At 36.2% G+C, this 13854-nt stretch overlaps 1 protein-coding gene across 1 annotated transcript in view; it reads left to right on the top strand.

Annotated features, from left to right (window-relative positions):
* Positions 1-13854, top strand: part of RFX6 (regulatory factor X6) — a 36204-nt gene that overhangs the window by 13604 nt on the left and 8746 nt on the right. Inside the window, exons 6-13 of the mRNA XM_055714320.1 lie at positions 1145-1172; positions 5572-5679; positions 7481-7558; positions 7652-7765; positions 9769-9818; positions 10594-10753; positions 12181-12325; positions 13593-13702. Coding sequence (XP_055570295.1) covers positions 1145-1172; positions 5572-5679; positions 7481-7558; positions 7652-7765; positions 9769-9818; positions 10594-10753; positions 12181-12325; positions 13593-13702 — 793 coding nt within the window. The remainder of the gene's footprint in view (positions 1-1144; positions 1173-5571; positions 5680-7480; positions 7559-7651; positions 7766-9768; positions 9819-10593; positions 10754-12180; positions 12326-13592; positions 13703-13854) is intronic.

Genomic DNA, 13854 nt, shown 5'->3' with positions numbered 1-13854 from the left:
GTATCCACAGTGCTGTGTAAGGGGTAGCTTTAGCTAGCAGTTAAGGCTTTGGAGGAGCAATGCTAGCAGATGCTGCCTCATGGTTGTGCTCTACAGTCTGTGAATATTTTTCTGCACATGTGGAAATCCACAGTCCATAACAAATACATCCAGCTATGAAGCTAATTAGCTCAACATTGTAATCAACTGACTGATGACTTCTTTCATACTGATCTATCAACAACCAAGGGAACTCTGTAGGTAACATATGCTGGATCATCATGTCATGGGAACTGTCAGGCACCACCTGTGCCTGGCCTGAGCAGGAGGAATTTCACAACCACTCAGCCCCTGGTTTTCTGTCCTGCCAGCAGAGCATTGCAACAGCATGAAATCACGATATTGCTGCTAATAATTATAAGGCGTTGTGGTCGACAGTATCTTATCAGTTGGCAGCTAGCAGAACAAGAAATAACAATAATCAAACAACATTTATCATTATACTTCCATGACAATCTCTATCATTATACATTTTCTAGTTTAGTAGTTATAATTTTAAACGTGCTTTCTGATTTCTGCACAGTTGAGTTGCCTGCTAGTCTTCACTTCACTGAGAATTTCTCAATTGGACTCTTAATAGGACATTCACTATACTGCAACGCGTTTTTGCCAGTTAATGAATCTTTGATCTCAGAAATGTATTTCACCTGCATTAAATAATTCTACGGTGAAAAAGAGTGGAAAATCACTATGATTTCTTCATTTTCCTGAGAATTTTAAATTCTACATACATTTTTTCTACTCTGAATTTACTCAGCTATATCAAAAACTTTATATTCCTAGTAAAAGACCTTATGGATTTGCACCTATGCTGCCCTTTAGTTGTGAAGTTGCAAAGATCCCAGAAAAAAAATGAAACCTGGGTTTTATACTTTCCTGTTTGGTCACTGATTTGAATCTTCATATTTTGGAAGACATCAGTAGGTTTCCTGATATCCTCAGGCACTTGCAAACCAGTGGAAGAAGTTAGGAAAAAAGCATGAATTTTATTATAATTACATTTGAAGAAATGTGCTCATTTTTGTAATTGATCTATTTATATATATATATATATATATATATACAAACTCTGCTTATGAAAAAATAAATATATTTATTTTCAAAGGTTCTCTGGAAGCAAGTTAAAGAATGAGGTAAGTGCTGTAGTCTATTTACTTTCACTTCTGTTATAATCCAAATATTAGGTGACCTGTGGTTTTCTTCACATTCATTTCTTTGAAAATTACAACAATATATTCCATTAAAGTTTAGGCTGCATAACACTTTTTAATGAAGCTGAGTATTTGCTCCTCTAAGTATTTGAAGACAGGTAAGATTGGAAGAGACTTTCTGGGGTTCCTGTTCCAATCCGGTATCCCATAACCAAAGGTTCATAATAGACCCTCTTAAACAAAGGATCAAGATCTAGCTTAATTTTTTGCATCCATTAGTTTTGCAGGAGGGCTTTTTCAGAATCTCGTTTGTCTGATTGGAAGCCAAAATATGGTTTTTTTATAAATTTATTTTTATACCTCCTGGTCAGGATTGTCTTCCTCTGGTTTTGATCTTTGTGATGTTTTCCTGTGATATGTCTTTTTGCTGCTTTTGCTTGCTAGATGAAGCTTTTATTCCATTCTGATCAGCCTCACAGCCTTTCACTGTACTTGTTCTGATTTGAATATCTTTATAGAAAAAAACCAATAGTCTTGTAAATGGCACATCATTGATTTCTATTGGAAATATCACTTTGGATGAACCTTAGAACTGTGTTTGTTTTTTTGTTTTGGGTTTTTTTTGTTTGTTTTTTCCACAAGTAGCCTACATTTTCACAAACATATACTATGGTATAGTCACTGTCATTCTGGTCATATTTATACTAGTGAATTATGGATTATTGTTCATTAAGGGTTAAGGATTGCTCCCAGGATTGTTCTTTGACACTGAGTTCAACTGGCATGGAATAACCTGCATCCATATTATTAAACTCCTGAACATACAAAACAGCATAGGCACATCTCAGCCACATTGCCACGGAGAGAAGTCCCTAGCATGCAGTAACTGTTGAAGCATGACTAGGAATTGTTTGGGAGACTGCTGACTGGCATGGATGGGCCAAAAGAATGTCAGGGGCCATTCTGAGTAATACTGTTCCAGTATTGCCTGGGAATGTTTCCTGACACCATTTAATTTACTAGACTAAATATACCCTCTGTGATCAACTGATACATAGCAAGTCTTTCTCCTTTTTCATTTCCAGATAAGCAACTCCTAGCTGATAGCAGAAATTCTTACTGGTCCCTGAGAGTGAGGTGTTGCTCTATTGATTTTCATCCCCTTTATTGCCATTATCTCAAAGCCATCCAGATCTTTCTACATGACCTCTTGGTCTTCCTCGTTATTGATGATTTCATTAGCTCATGTCAGCCAGTTTAATCTATGAAATGTTCAATGAGAGCAGTCCCAAGTCGTTGAGAATCTTCACTTCAGTCCCTTTTCAACCCAGTAGTTTCCCTGTCAATGCAACTTGTTAGCATTTCAGCTGGATTCAGTTTCTTAAACATTTTACATTCTTGTACTAATCCCCATTCTCTCCAGCATAAGTAGTCACTTCCCGTGGTGACACCACATCAAGTATTTTAATGAGGTTCATATAGATTATATGTGCTGTATTTTCCCTGTTCAGATAATCAGCTATCTTATTAAAAAAAAAAAAAAAAAAAGATAGTGTTATGCCATGGGATATCTTCAACATATTCAAGGATTCATGAGCACTACTACAGCATTCATTCTTTCAGTTTTGAGTGTCTGGTTCCCTTGGCAGAAATGAATGCACATTTACTTCCATCTCTGATGGCATTCCCAGTCTGTTTGAGAACTGACAGCCTCATAAACCTGTCTTGTTTCTGCCTCAGAGTTCAAGACCTTCATCCTCCAAGAAAAAGAGTCACAAAGAAGTCGGTGGAAATAAACAAGAAAGGGCACACAGTATGAGTTTTTGATTGTCTAGCTCTGTGCTGTCTGAAATTAGGCAGGCAGGTCTTAAAAGAAAAAAAAAACATCTTTCATGGTCAAAATTGAATTTTAACAGTCTTCACATACTGAAAATTTGGCATCATACTTTCCATTAAAGTGAACAGGGGATATATGCTTATTCATTTGCTTGAAAGTATATGCAATTAGGTATTCCAGAAAGATTTACAATGATTGCATAAGGTGTAATTCTCAGTAGGAACATAAAGACATTGAAAAGATGTTAAAGCACTGATTGTCTAAATATACTGAGTAAATGGCATTTGAATGAACACTTATTGAGTGCCAGGGACACTGTTTACTTCTGGTATGTTTTATCACATTTTCTAGTATTCTCTCTGTAGGGGGAGATATCAGCAAATTCTTTTATCTAAACCAGTTAGTGCACCATTAGAGTCTGCATGGTTAATTAGGCAGGTAATATTACTGTCATTATCTTAATGTTAAATGGCCATTAGAAACAGATGGCATTAAATTGAAAGGGCAAGTGGCAGTGGGTTAAAATATTAAGCCTAGAACCGAGACACAGTCATATAAGTCCATTAGCAAGGTAAAAAATTGCAGATTATCTTCTCTTAAACCTCCCACCACCATCACTGCCTTCTTTTAAATGAACTAATTCCTTTTAATCAGAGCTTTTAATACATTTCATGGGTAATTGCATAATAAAATCATTAAGATTACTGCTGTTATTAAAAAAAACAAACCTCTTGCTACTGATAGGCAATTATAACACAATAGTATTGACATGAAGAAATTTTAATGTTTCTAAATTTCTACAATTTCTTTGACTTAAAGCTTTATATGTATTTGAATAGTAGATAGCACAAGCAAAGTGTGTTTACATAATGTATGCTTTCGTCCCTTGCTGTCTGTTTTGGCAGACATATAACCCTATAAAAATAGGGACATATATCTGTATATATAGTGAATAAGTCAGTTACAGGTATAGTTTTCTGAATTCAGTATTTGAGAGAATTTCACTTGAAACTGGCATCTAATTCATGAGTCAACATCTATAGGAAAATACTCTCCTTTGCACACTTTTACATTATATGTTACACTATATTCCTACTATTCCCACTTCAGTGAAATCTGACTGTGCAGAGGGGTAGGAAAAGGCTGCTTCAAGTACCATTCAAATGTCTCATGCATGGTCATAAATTCCATCCAATAGTATAAATGGAATCTGCACAGAAATATTGGATTTACTGCAGAAGTCTGCAGAAGGCCTGCTCAAGGCTCTGTACACTGACTTGACATAAGGCCTGTGGGGAACAAAAGGTTTCAGCAAAATAGTCTTCTCAATGTTTGAATGCAATCCTATAAGAATAAGTACAATTCAGTCAGTAAGGACAGAATCATAGTACAGATTTTATTGCTTCTTTTGAGGATGAGGGTTTCATCTTAATGATACCATTTGAGAGCTTAATAAGCATAATGTGGTGTGCTTTATAAATATGAGCATTGCAACACTGTATTGCTACAGAATGTTACTGCTCAGCTTTACTGAGTAGACCGAATCAGATTTGGTGAGAGTTCTAGGTTAGGAGTCTAAACAAGTGTTGATTTACCATATATCGCTTCACGGTCAGTATCCACACATACAAGGCTGCTTGTTGTTTCATCCTTCAATTCCATCTCTCCAAAAACTAGCATCAAATAATTATTCAAGATCTTTTCTTAGTCTGTAACTAGTACAAAATGTGTCTACAATATTTCAGATGTCACGAGCTAAAGAGGCTTAGGAAGTGAACTCTAAGAACTGAAAGAAACTCTCAGATCAGCAGAATTTAGCATAATTCAGGAGGAATTTATTTTGCCTCCAGATCAGTATTGACTGTATCTCAACAAAGTAACTGGAGAACACTAAGTAGCTGGGAATATCTTTCCTATTGATACATCTGAAACTGGGGCTTCATGTCAAGTCTTCCACAATCTAAGAGGTATATAATAAATACTTAGTTCCGAAGTGTTTGTAGATCCTACATACTGTCACATTGATAACACCATAATATATGATCAAACTTTATGATAAACTAAAATAATGGTTACCATAGTAAAACAGCAGAAATCACTATTGCCATGCTATTAGAGCAGGAGGAGACCAAGGAAGAACAATAATAATATCTCCACTGCCCTAGACCCTTGCACTGGAAAGATACATATTAAATAGAACTTAAGGTCTCCCTGAGGGCATCACAATCCATACTGTAGAGGAGAGTAGTATTCTACTTTAGTTTTTAAACATGGATTAAATTCAAAGTTTGTAGAATTCCATGAAGTAATGTGGCTCAAAGGCTGCATCACTCTGAAAACTGTATTTGGTGGAGTTTAGATCTAGGGACATACTTAATTACCTCTCTGAGCTGGAATCCAGATGTGGATAAGCATCAATATTTTGGAAGGTTTATCTGAATGTAAATATTCTGGAACATTGAGAGACTTGTGAGGTAATATACAAGTTTAGCATGAATCTGTATGAGCTATGTCAATGTTTCTGGTTTTTGCCTTCCATTTCAGGGTGGCTTCACTCGTAAATACTCTCTGAGTTCCAAAACTGGAACTCTCCTCCCAGAGTTTCCAAGTGCTCAACACCTTTTGCTTCAAGGATGTATTTCTGAAGACAAGGTAAAATGTGAGCTACTTCTCTTCTGACTTACAGATCAAAAATTACCACAGAATGTTTCTTCGTATCTTAGCCTTTGAGGTATTGACATGAAAGAGCCAGAAATGTCCATAATCAAACAGAGGTGATTGATTTATAGAGGGGGCATACCTTTACTAACACCGATTAACTGGCTTTCCACTGGAAAGGTGGTTGAATTATTTACCTATTAACTGACCTAGTATTTTACAAACTGATGGTATGTAAGACGGGGAGAGCAAAACAAACAAACAACTGAGAGTTGTATTCATTCCAAATGCCTTTGGATTTAAGGTAAATTTTTCTCTGATTAGATCAGAACAAATAATTCACAACAAATAATTAGTTAAATTTTACTTGCTTTCATTAATTGTTTGAAAAGAGACACTGAAAATCTGAGCATATATGTATTTTTTTTTTTAATTAGTAAAATCATATTCCTCAAATCGGTGTTCAGTATTGCTCATCCTAAGGGTAACTTTTCAGTATAGAAGTATAGCTGGCATATGTTTTATGTCTTTGGCTCCTAGCCTGTGTGTTATATCTATGTTGTTTCTGGTCACATTACAGGCTACAATGTCCCTGAACTGTGCTAGAAACCTTTTGATACACATTATGGATTCTCCAGTTTAGCCTCCAGTACAGGTCATGATGCTGGCTGTCTTAACATAGGTTGCTTTAAAGCTTTTTGTTTTATAAGCCCTTCCTCTTAAGTTTGTTCTGTGAAAGTAGTGAAGTCTAGGATTCCTGTTATGAGAGGCTAACAAAAGGAGCTGTCTGTAGTTCAGAGATCCTCACCGGAAATCTTACAGTTCCTAAAGAAGGCCCAAGAACTGATGTACTCAGCAGTGTGCATCACCTGATGCTGTAGTGAATTGGCATCTCCCATATATACAGCATTCTCATAACATTTAAATCTGAAGAGCATTTCAGGTTCCTTGCAGACCTGACACAGCCATGTAAACAAACCTCAATTTTACCACTTCAACAGTGAAGTCAGCAAGGTCTGTTTTCAAAGAAATCTTTATGCTAAACATACTGAAATAATGTGGTACTAGGTTAATTCAAAATCTGATACTGGTTTGCCAGAGAAGTTCACAAGCTGTGACAAACTTTCTGTAATTCTGGACTATACGAATGATTTTGCTAGCATTTTTCTTTCCTTAAAATACTTTCTTGTTCTATAATTTGCTACAAATTTAAAATTTTATTACCATTTTTTACAAAGTCTTGTAATACTTCTGCACTGTTACTAAAATAATGGAACACTCAGAAAAATAAGCCTGATGACATGAAAGGGAGTTCTGCCTTTTAAAGTTCAGTTCATGTAAGGCAGTGATTAAACTTTGACCAAATGACTGGCAGCTATTTTCTCATTTGTCCAACTAGATGATGTTTCAGAACACTCATAGACGCCTATAGTAGCGTAATGATTAACTTGCACTACTCTTTGGGATTAATCTCAACTTCAGAAATGTGAATTTACCATCGCTGGCTGATCTAGCTATTGCCTTACTTTGACATCCACATTTTCACAGTGTATACAGATTCAGATGGTACATTTTTGACAACAGCATTGAGATTTAAAGATGTAGGTAAAAACTAGAAAGGAGTGACCTCCTCATCACTTCTGGATATACAGACAGCCCATTTGTAAATATGCATTGTAACACAGTTTATATTCTATATTTAAATACTAGCTACAGAAAGCAGAAACTTAGATCACTATAGCAGTAAAGAAGAAAACTAAGAAACTCTGTTTAATCTTTCTTTCTTCCAAAACAGGTAGATACTCTTATCATGATGTATAAAACACACTGTCAGTGTGTCCTTGACAATGCAATTAATGGGAACTTTGAAGAGGTAAGGTTGTTTAAACACACATTCTTGGTATATATGCACAGAGAGCCAAGAAAGCATTATTTATTTTCATGAATCTGGTTCCTACTCCTTTAGATTCAGCATTTCTTATTGCATTTTTGGCAAGGAATGCCTGACCATCTTCTTCCCTTGCTTGAAAATCCCATCATTGTTGACATCTTCTGTGTTTGTGACTCGATACTGTATAAGGTAAGCATTTAGCTACATATATAGTCTTAATCACGTTACAGCTTTTGCTTGTGTAAAAATAGTGTTGACATTAGAATAACAGGATGCCATGACTGCTTTCTGCCTCTTACGTATGTAAATCAGCAAGGATTCCATTAAAATCAAGAGCATAATACTGGCACATGTAAAAGCTGAACTCCAGTCTCAGCTCTGCTGCACACTTGATGTGTGACCACAGGCAGCACACTAATGGTGAAATCCTGACCTACTTGTTTGAGTGTAGCTAAAGGAAATGCTTTGCTGACAAGGCTGAGTAAGTTAAGCCTGGATGAAACTGAAACCTTGTTTTTACTTAAAAGGTTATTGCAATTTCTGCCAGCAAAGAGTGTCTGTGGCAGATGAGTGAGGTGATTCCACATGGGAATCTGCTACTTACAGGTTATGTCAGGCCATGGTTTCATGTTACAAAACTCGAACAATACTGGGTTAAGGTGTTCCTGCCTCTCCTGCCTGCTACACTTCATTTCTGTTCTTATGCTGCTCGAGGTATCAGAAAACTGCTGCACTCTGAACTGGTTTGGGTTTAAAAAAAAATCTATGGAACATTTGCAGTTCTTGTGACATACGAGTTCTTTGATTTAGTTCATAGCATGATCACACAAATAGTTGAAACAAGTGAAAACAAAGAGTATTGCAAGGTCAGGATTAAGCATAGAGTGCTGGGTAAAAAATAAAGTAATGCCACCAAAGTTTCCTGAGTTTTAATTTGGAAAATCCAATCGGATCATGAATTAATAGCTGCAAATACTTTAAGTTCCTCTGATAGAACATGGTATGTAAACAGAAAAGGATTGTCATCCTCTCTCTTAACACATTACACAACCAGGTATCGATGGGAGGAAATAACTATTGGGATAACAGTAAACACCAAGCAGTCAAAGTAGACACTTGGAGCTGTTTCAGCATGAGTGCCATATTGTCATCTATTCATCATTCTTTACTGTACAAAAACATGGGGGGAAAAATCCAGAAAAGACAAAACTACGTATTTCTTAGAAGTATATCAAGCTATAAAGTAAGAAAGACAGAAGGTGATTAGCATCAAAGATCATAATTACCACCCTGGAGATGAGCTATTAAGCTTCATTTACCTGTAAAGGTTATATTATACCTTGAGTTTATGAGGCTTTTCCTGCTTTAAACATGCTGTCTCAACAGATCCAATATTAACTTTGTTTGTAATAAATATTTAATGTGACAGAAGAGGAAATACTGCAGGAGCACTAAATTATAAATTGAATAAGAGGATTTCTCAAAATTTCATAAATTCACTGTTGTTCCTTTTCTTTGTTTCTCACTTTTTGTTGCTTATAATCATGTTAGGTACTCTTGACAGCACAGTTGGCAGAAGGGAGGAGGTATTTTGTTGTGTTATCAAACCATTTACCTTAGTAGTGGAAACAGATTTTTGGGATGTAGGCTAACAACTTTGCCCTCTGCCATAATGTTTCCCAGAAGCCTTGCCAGATGGCACATTTTTTTTTGCCAAAACAGTTTCACACCATGCTTAGCTATAGGGGATTTGTCCTAAATTCTGAACACCTTCAGTGCCACATCCGGTATGGCAAAAAGAAGAGTAAAGTGGCTAATAGCACCCGAGGACTTAGGAGATACTTCAGTATCTGCTTTACTGAAACTCACAGTGATGATAAAAAAGACAGAGTGTTTATGCATCTCTCTGATTTCCTTTCTGTAAGACATGAGTGATAGCACTGTCTTATTTTACTGACATGTGGGCATACATTAAGAATGGGAGCTATCTAGTGATATAAATATCTCATAAGTTCCTATCTAATAGTGATGGGAGAAATCTAGGTGTATAAATATCCAGACAATAGGTTGAATGGCTTTATTCTGTATAGATTTCCTGCCCTTATCACTTTGCAATCTAAGCAGACAAGATGAACATGAATGAATAAATGGCCAGTGGAAGCTTGATATCATTTTCTGTTACCTTTTTGAAGGTCCTTACAGATGTACTTATCCCTGCAACAATGCAAGAAATGCCAGAAAGGTAGGTATTTAATAATAATAATGCTAATTCTGATTGTTAGGCATATTTCAGGTAAACAGCATAAATTCTATATCCTAAAGGATTTTTCTCACAATGTTTATGTTCATTTTTAGAACAGTAGAGTATATATGGGAAAACACTGTCAGCTCTGAGGACAGCTATATAATAGCCTTAAAATACTACACAGTATTTCAATGTCCCATTTTACTGGCTTGTTGGATATTTTGAAATAGATTTCTTCTACACTAAAGCCCTAGAAGAGAAAAAAAGAAACAAATGTATTTGTGTTGTTTAAGGAAAAATAGTTGGTTTTCAGAATACTTTTCGGTTTTGTATCCTAGACATCACCATAATATCTAATCATTTTCTCAACAAGACATTAATAAGAGAATTATTACAAATTACCTCTGAATCCTCTCATCTTTCCTTTCCATTGAAGTGCATCTTGTTTGGGATTTTATGTCTGACTAAGGCCTTTAGCTTCAGGTATCTAACAGTTCTTGTGTTTCTTATGCTTTATTCTGAAAGCCACTGTTTTTCAATTTATTTCAATTTGCAGATGGCTTACAGTTTTTCTCAGAGGAGGTACAGATCAATATATAGACCATTTTAGCCTTTTGCTGACTGGTCATTTCCTGTTTCCTTTTGATGACACCTGAGGAATAATTCACAGATATGTCCAGGAGTGTGTTAGCTATAGATTGAAATGCAGTTATTTGAACTAATGCAAAATAATTTTTATTGATGTTTCTCTAAAACCCATTTTTTCCTATAGTTTACTGGCAGATATAAGAAATTTTGCAAAAAACTGGGAACAGTGGGTTATTTCCTCTTTGGAAAATCTGCCAGAAAACCTAACAGATAAGAAACTGCCTATTGCACGAAGATTTGTTTCCTCCCTGAAACGACAGACATCATTCCTACACCTAGCACAGGTAAACAGAATAAGACGATACATCAAAAAATTGTCAGTTATGTTCAGTGCACCTTGTTGGCTCTGAGATATAATGCATTATTTTTTCAAGGTTCAACATCAGCCACGGAAGACTTACAACTTGTAGTTTTAACTATGTTAAAGCAGCCATAAATAGATGTGACCAAAACTTCAAACTTTTGTAGGAGAAAAGAGAGAAAAGACCATGGTTGTAATAAACTACTATCATGGGAACTTTTGGCAATCCAATGATGAAGTGAAATATATCAGTATTTGTTTTAGTTCCAAATGGGAAAATATCAGATGATCCTTCATGCCTAGCAAAGTTTCTCAGTCTTGTCCATGATGTTCTTTGGAGAGCTTATTTCTTTTTGGGTTTTGACTGAAAGGGGAACATGTGAGTGACAGGTACCTGAGGGCTCCAAGGCTGTGTTGACAGGATACAGGTATCTGCAATTAGGAGGCACTTCCGTGTCATGGTTTGGTAGATTATACAAAAGGATAAAATGCCTTCTGGGGAATTTAAGTGATAACAGCTTGTGTCTTGAGATGGTAGTCCTCGTGAGTAACTGTAGATGCACCATATATTCATAATCATTTAGTTTTCTCTTTCATAAATATTAAGACAGGAGTAGCATGTGGGTGAAATCATGAAGATGATCTGATAGGAAGGCACATTAGAAAAGCAGTAGAAGTCTAATGAGTGGGAAACATTATCTCATCTGATCTATGAAAAGCCCAGCCATGATAAGAAAATTAAACAGAATGTGATTCTTCTGTGAGTTATTCAGGTGATCTTCAGGTGTAGGTCTGTGCTGGTTTTGGCTTGGGTGGGGTTAATTTTCTTCACAGTAGCTAGTATGAGGCTATGCTTTTGGATTTGTGCTGGAAACTGTTGATAATTCAGGGATGTTTTCATTATTGCTGAGCAAAAATTCATTATTTACACAGTTTTCTGCTTCTCATACCACCCTGCCAGCGAGTAGGTTGGAGGTGCACAAGAAGCTGGCAGGGGAAATAGCTGGGACAGCTGACCCCAACTGACCAAAGGCATATTCCGTACCATATGACATCATGTCCAGCAATAAAACTAGTGAGGAGGTTGGTGGGGAGGCTGTTTCTTGGGTACTGGCTGCGCATCGGTTTGTTGGTGGTGAGCAATTGGTTTTGTTTGTATCACGTGTCTGTCCTGGGTTGTATCTTTCCCTTCATTATTTTTTCCCCTTTCCCTTACTACTACTACTACTGCTACCACTTCTTAAAAAAAAATTATTAAACTACTTTTATCTCAACCCACGAGTTTTCTTGCTTTTCCAGTTCTCTCCCCCATCTCATGGCAGGGTGGGGAGCGAGTGAGCAGCTGTGTGGTGCTTAGTTACCAGCTGTGGTTAAAACACATTCAGTATTTTACCTTGCCTTCTCTCACAGATTGCTCGGCCAGCCCTTTTTGATCAGCACGTGGTGAATTCCATGGTGTCGGATATTGAAAAAGTTGATTTGAATAGTATTGGCTCTCAGGCACTCCTTGCAGTCTCAGGGAGCACAGACTCTGATGGGGAGGTCTACAGTGAATGTAAGTCCATGGTGATATATTTGTAACATTAAAAGTAACTCACTCTTTCGTGCCATGCCGCACCAGTCGACTTGGAGATAGACTGAGAAAAGGCACACATAGACACTGCATTCTCTAATCAGTCTCAGTGTTAACTTCCGTAGTTTAAGAAAACCAACCGGTTTCCCTAGCATGTCCTCCTACAAGAACAGAAGCTTGTGCTGGGAAGTCATCCCAGCTAAATGACTTTAAATGGTCGCTGAAAAAATCATTTACATGTCAGTTGCTAGGTGTAATAAAATCTCTTCTGAAGTTTTGTCCTAATCATATGGGAATATTGGCACCAATCAATTCTTGAAAGATGTCTCAAAAATTCTGTATCAACATGGCTTAATTTAATGGATATTTGAGCTAGTTTACTTTGCTTTTGGTATGAATATTTTTTCCCCCTGAAAGTTATCTTTAAAAAAATTCATATCTATAAAGCATAACAACTATTTTCATACACAGAATACAGTGAAATAAAGTACAGATTTTGAGGGTGTTCATTTACATATACATACCTGTTGCTGAAAAAAGAATTAGCCATTTTCTCTATTAAAAATATAATTTCTGTTATAGGAACCATTTGATCAGAGTTTGGAGAGCTGAAAGAAATAACAGTGTGTTGTCCTCTAAATATTACTTTTATCATGAACATTTATTCTCTGTAATGGTTCACAATCCCATTCACATTTTCATTTGAGTTGCCCATTTCCTACTCCTTGTGTAATTGTTTTTTATTTGTTCTTTGTCTTCTCTCACACTAGTTAAAAAAAGAAAATTAGAAGAGAAATAACCTGTCATTCAGGCCTTTTTTTAAAATTAGGAATTGAGGAAGTTAGCTTTACATTATATTTTGAGAAATTTGTAAAGTATAAGGGAAACCTAAGATGTTTACAAATCTGCCACATTACAGATAAAGCTTTACTACTAAACTTAGTAACAGCAAGGTTTTCAAGACTGAATCTTAAAAGGAACAGAAAATATCAGAATTGTTTTTTGCTTTTAGTTTCTTGCAAATTTTCATTGATTTACAACCTGAATCATTGTAATGATTAAGTAATTAAAACATGTATATGTGATGGATGTGTGTCTGCTTGCTCTGCTGGGGAAATGCTTTATTTCTTCACTGCTCTAATTCTTTGCTTTTCCTTTCCATGCTACAATATTGTCATATGGCTGGTGAGTGGCTTTTTCTCACATTCAGAATAGTGTGCAATGATATGTTCTCCTTTTTATATGGTAGATGACTCTATTACAGTGTTCCAAGAACTGAAGGACCTTCTAAAGAAGAATGCCACTGTGGAATCATTTATTGAATGGTTGGATACTGTGGTTGAGCAAAGGGTTATCAAGGTACCTTTCAAATGTTCTGCCTGACTCAAGATTAAATCCTACTCCCCTTACTCCTTACACAGTCCCTTACTTATGCCATCCCATTGGTTTCCCCCATGGGATTATCATCTCTGCTCCCATCTTATTGTAACAGGGGAGTTCTTAATTTGGTG

Source organism: Falco cherrug, chromosome 6, assembly GCF_023634085.1.
Source record: "Falco cherrug isolate bFalChe1 chromosome 6, bFalChe1.pri, whole genome shotgun sequence".
In the NCBI taxonomy this organism is placed as follows: domain Eukaryota; kingdom Metazoa; phylum Chordata; class Aves; order Falconiformes; family Falconidae; genus Falco; species Falco cherrug.
Note: the sequence above shows the minus strand (reverse complement) of the source record. Positions and strands in the feature narration are given on the sequence as shown.